This window comes from Halyomorpha halys, unplaced genomic scaffold (assembly GCF_000696795.3).
Source record: "Halyomorpha halys isolate HHAL.00 unplaced genomic scaffold, Hhal_1.1 Scaffold433.1, whole genome shotgun sequence".
NCBI classification, from domain to species: domain Eukaryota; kingdom Metazoa; phylum Arthropoda; class Insecta; order Hemiptera; family Pentatomidae; genus Halyomorpha; species Halyomorpha halys.
This window is the reverse complement of record NW_027115152.1, coordinates 728,816-734,657: the sequence shown is the minus strand read 5'-3', so window position 1 is coordinate 734,657 and position 5,842 is coordinate 728,816. Positions and strand designations below refer to the sequence as shown.

The 5,842-nt window shown below is 27.2% G+C and overlaps 1 protein-coding gene across 1 annotated transcript in view; it reads left to right on the top strand.

Moving 5' to 3' along the window:
• Positions 1 to 2,311: 2,311 nt before the first annotated feature.
• The window catches only part of LOC106682651 (large ribosomal subunit protein eL34), a 6,103-nt gene continuing 2,572 nt past the window's right edge, over positions 2,312 to 5,842 (top strand). Inside the window, exons 1-3 of the mRNA XM_014423636.2 lie at positions 2,312 to 2,403; positions 2,553 to 2,623; positions 4,359 to 4,556. Coding sequence (XP_014279122.1) covers positions 2,559 to 2,623; positions 4,359 to 4,556 — 263 coding nt within the window. The 5' untranslated portion in view covers positions 2,312 to 2,403; positions 2,553 to 2,558. The remainder of the gene's footprint in view (positions 2,404 to 2,552; positions 2,624 to 4,358; positions 4,557 to 5,842) is intronic.

The window sequence follows — 5,842 nt, the reverse complement described above, 5'->3', positions numbered from 1 at the left end:
TTATATTTACATTAAAATATTTAAAATAAGTAGAGTCCAACATTTATCTCCATTGCCATAGAACTTTTATTAGGATGAACCTGATATATACCTCCATTTTTTGCATTGTTCAAAATTGTGATCCATTAATAGTTCTGTATAAAGAATATTTTAACAAGGAAGATAGTCACCCTAAATCCAATTATATTTATTTGTTATTATTTTCCCATTCATTTTTCATATGACGTTAATTATTTTTATTGTAGGAAGATAGTCCGGGTGGCGGTCAATAAAGGTATCAGAATAGTAGAAGAAAACTACTTATTGCTAACATTAATTAACAGATTAACAATAAATAGTTTTCTCTTGCTATTTTGATACCTTTATTGACTGCCACCCGAACTATCTTCCTACAATCTACTTCATACAGTTAGCTATCTACTTCCAATAACAATAGTTATTTTTATCTATATTATCTTTTCTCACAAATACAGATATAAATTTATGTCAATATATAATATACTCGGCAATGATTGATGTAGTAAATTTTTTTCTACCATTAAATAAAACAACCAGCCAATACAAATTAAAAAGCATAAGAATGTTTCATTATTTTGAAAAATAATATCTTAGATCTAATTTTCACAAAGGCTCAAGAGATAGAATCAATTTGAATATCAAAGAGAGTGAATTGCTCAGAATATACTAAATAATCTTTTTAAAATAGAGTCACTTGTGGGCTTGTGTTCTTTCTATATGTAAGCCCACTTTGGAAATCCTTCAGAAATACTAATTATTTATAGTATGATATTGATACTACTACAGATATCGATCCATTAAAAAAAATAATTAGTCTTTCTAAACTCTTCAATTCACTAAAAAAATTTATAGACATGTTGTACTAAGACCATTAAAATAACAATAAGTTGTTGACCATCAACAATATTAATCTAAAATATTGCATTATTTCTGTATTTATTTTTTTAAATTGAATATTTCAAGTAAAATGATAATTATATTTCATTTAACAAATATTTAAAGTAACAATAGTAATTATATTTCAAGCAACAAACTAACACTTATTTCTCCTACCATTGTGTGATAGAGTGAAAGGAACCTGTACTTAAAAAATAATTATTTTCCCTAAGTAGTTTTTAGTAACCAACTAACCAGAAAATATAACTGGTTAAAAAAAAAACTAGTGTACTGCCATATTACCTGTTTAAGAATGAAAACATTTAGACATTTTCCTTTCCATTATTCAGAACATCTTTTATCACTATTGTTTATTTTGATCTCCATCTACTACCTTCAATGTTATGCCAATCCAACCAGGACTAATCAGGGATAATACTGCAAAAAAAAAATAAATAATACATTATATTGTCCCGTTTACTAAAGTAAAGTTACATGTATTCAAAGCAAAAGAAAGTTAGGAGTGATATAAAAACTACTATATTTTCAAGCTCACTCCATTACAGGTTTATTCATACGAACAAAAAGGCTTGCTATGGTACACCTTACTGCTATTTATTTTTTAATAATATAAATTTATTATTTAAAGAAAGAAATTGTTTTTTAACTGGTATGATTTGTGGAAAAATAAGTTGATAATGGCAAATAAATAGTGCATCATTTAAAATACTTTAGTGTCTTAAACGAAGTAAAGCACAATATATCAATAAATATTATTATGCAGAAACTTTTCAATAAAAGTCATTTAATATAGGCTATGCAAACCATAGAAACCGCACCTAAATGAAATAGAACATAGTTAGCTCGTAAAGTTTACTAGAATTGGAAGTATAATTCCAAAACCAGCAAAGTCCATTATCAAATTATTAATTTTTTTTAAATTAACAGTGTAGGTAGGATCTATATCATCAAGGGATAAAAGAATTTCTTCCTAAAACAGTTTTTGAAATATATATTTTATTTTTATCTCATGATGATCTAATACTAAAACTGTTAATTAAAAAAAAACATACAAATTTGAAAATGGACTTCATCTCATAGCTGGATTGAAGTATTAACTATAAAACTGAGTCTTTTTATATACATTTTTCTTTCAATTATTCAGACAGATTTATCGAGTAACAATCAGATTCCTTGGTTCATTTGTAGAATAAATAAAATACCTATCAACAAATAGTTGAGTTAAAACAATTTGATCAAGTTCTGCAATATAACAATAAAAATTTCATTTACTCATATTTTACATTTTATAATTCTCAATTGCATATTAATTATTAATATGAGTATTAAAGATATTTTAAATATCATTTATGAAAATAATTATATTCTTCAGTAAATTTTATTTCTTCGAAGTAATAAAGGAACGCACGTGTGTTGATCACAGAAGCTGTGCTTCCAGTTAACTTCATAACCTTCACCAGTGAACCTTTTCTAGCTGTTTGGAGTAAGGTACTGGGAAATAAATTTTCATCTTCATTTATTATTGTAATCCTTAGTTTTCTAGTTTGTAATATCTATGATATAGTATCATTAAAACTTAAGGAATAAACTGTTGTAGCAATATTATTAATTTTATTATATTTTAATTATTACTTTAGATCACAATGGTGCAACGTCTCGTGTACCGTCGGAGGTTATCCTACAATACGAAAAGTAACAGGAGGAGAGTGTAAGTTTTTTAAAACTATTAATCCTAACTCCGATTAAAAAGATAATATTTTACTTAAAATCATTCAGTGGCTTATTAGGTCGCTTGTTTGATAGGATCTTGTTTTTCGTTACAATAGGCTTTGAATTGAAAACATTAAATCCCCCATGTTGTCTGTGATAGTGTTAAATTTACAATATTCCCAGTTGTATTCAGAAATTTTGATTGTCAGTTATTTTTTGTTTGCATCAAGTTGGTAGGATGATTAACTTAAAATTTTGGATTTTCTCATGTTTTTGATGAAGTAGTTCTAGAATTATTTACTGTTTACATTTTTAATTTGGACAGTTCATTTGTTTATGAAAGTAAACGATTTTTGTTTATATATTATTGATAAACTAGGGGGTAATGAGACAAATATGGGCAATGTAATATTCTGTTGACTGGTTAAGACCATTTTACTTAGTGATTTTTAACATCCGCTACTTTTTATCACCCATTAATAATCTGTAGACTGCTATCAAACTATATTATTTTCGAGCTTGTTGTTTTACGAATTAAAATTATTTAATGTTTACAACTAACACAACTTTTATTGAAAATTCATTTAGATCTTAAATTTTTCATTCTTAAACTATGAAATATATATTAAACTTCATTACATTGTTGTGAGCGTTGTTTATCCATAGTGCCTGTGTGTTACCATACATAATTGAGGCATTTGTTTGTGAAACATGGTAACTGAAATTTTTTATGAATCAGTTTTCGGCATCACTTGCTGTTTTTTTTGCTTGATTTCATACACTGTTAAATAAACCTGGAGGAAATTTGTTTTCTTTAAAGATTAATGTTGATATTAAGTTACAGTCAGTGACTGCTGGTTGAAGTTAGAACATTGTAATTAATAAAGTATTAACAATAATAGAGTATTTTTGTTTTTTTTTGTTGCCATGTTTTACAATTGAATGCATCAATTATAGGTTTTTTATTTAAGAATGATCTATACTAATGCATACTCCATTTATGAATTATTTTCTTTAAAATGTTCTAAGAAACATTATAACCTTAGTTATACTTCCTGAATTGTCTTTTAAAAAGTAGTAAATATTTAAAGTTGCCTTATTTTTTTTTTTGTGTTAGTTCTTTAACTTATTTTTATTTTTCTAACATAGTAGTTGGCGATCCTTCATTTATTTATCTTCTCGCTCATCTGCTGGTTAAAAATGTAAGGATTATGAGCTGTTAGACTTTTCTTTTAGAATGTCTTTCAAATTGATAGAGGAAAAACAAATATATAATCTTAATTCCTTTATTTTTGAGGGAGTATTTTACTTTTATCTTTTCTTTTTCATTAATTACCACTTAACCTCTCATATTATGTTTTCTGAGTTAGAAGTATCAATTGAATGATTTTCTATTTCTATTTTTTCTTCCTAAATTTCTGATTATACATTGTTCAAAAAATATACCAAATTGTCAGGAATATTTTATCTCTCAATATTTTCTTGGTCCTATATTTATTGAAATACCAAACGATGGTACTTTAAACCTTTCCGATTACTTTTAGAATAATTAACTTTGTGGTACACCAGCATATGGGTAAAAAGTTTGTTTTTCTCTTGATTGTTTTGGGAACAATAAATTCTTGTACATTCTCAAACAGGCTCAAATATTTTAATATGTTTGAAATGGATAATTGTAAGGTTTAATTTGATATAGAATATTTAAAAATTATACTATAAATATTTTTGTTTAGTGTCCGAACTCCCGGTGGAAGGTTGGTATACCAGTACCTTAAAAAACCCAAGCGAATCCCCAGATGTGGACAGTGCAAAGATAAGCTTAGGGGCATTATTCCTGCCAGGCCTATGGAAAGAGCTCGTATTTGCAGGAGGAAACAAACAGTAAAAAGGGCTTATGGTGGTGTCCTTTGTCATAAGTGTGTTAAAGAAAGGTAACTATCCTCTCTCTGTTATTAAATATATTTCATATTTTATGTTCCAAAATAAAAGAGTTTCTATCAACTGTAGCACTAAAACTGTTTTGATGAGTCTTCTATTTCAAGTCCTTTAACTTATCACATATTGAGACAAAAGGTCATGTTGAAAAGTTAATTTATTTACACATAACTCATAAAGTATAGACTTTACTAAGGTAAATGGTATACAAAATTATTTGGGGAATAATTCAGTTCTTTAAAACAGAAAAAAATCATTATTTTCAGCTAGTACTATTAGTTAAGATACAGTTTATATTTTGACCTTCATACTTTCCTTACTGCTATAAAGTATGAAATGTACTGTAGTCAAGTCAAATTGATCTATTAAAGTTTTCGCTAGTTTTGTGTATTGGTGAGACAATTTCTTGAACAGGTGGACTGATTTTCTTGCTTTTGTCTTGTTTTTCTAAATATTTTTTTGTTTTCCTTAAAACTGTTTATTTTTTTTGTATGGTATAGAAAAAGTTGTGGGAAAATAGTTATGCAGGAATGAACATTCTATTTGCATATGGCCCTAAAAGTGAACATTCTATAGTAAATTATAGAATTCCTTGAATGTTGATTAAAAAACATCAACCCCTGCAGCATCAAAAAATAATTATGTACATTCCACCAGTGTTAATAAACATACTGTGTATGACTTCGTCCATATTTTCTCAAGTATTTTGAGTTTCTTAATCGAATATTTTGCAAGCGCCCATTCCTAAACATATCAGATGCTCATTTGATAAACGATTTAGATGCAGTCAAAGCTATACACTTAAAAAAAAAAGTCTAATATTAGCAAACTATGTCCATATTGAGAACTTTGCTTTCGGGAAAGTCACGTTAGTAAACACACCAAATATTTAAATATATTTTGGGCAGGTTCCCTTAGAAACTTTTTCACTTTTGACCATCAACAAACTGGCAGGCATATATTGTGGGGTACAGATATTAAAATGAAAAAAACATACTGTGAATGCTCCCACTAGTTTTTTGACAGTCAAAAGTGTTCATTGAAACTAACTTATCGATAACTATAACTATACATCTTTGAGGTCATTCTGAATTCTCATTTGAAAATTAATTGAGTTGTCTTATAAGGTAAACTGAAGCCCTAATAGGCTAATTACAGTCCTTGTTAAAATAAGAATTGAATTTTATATATATATAAGCTCGCCTGCTATTAATTTTTGTGCATTATACTTATTTAAACTATCATCATTGTTATTCAAAATATGTGTCTTGTGGTTTCAATT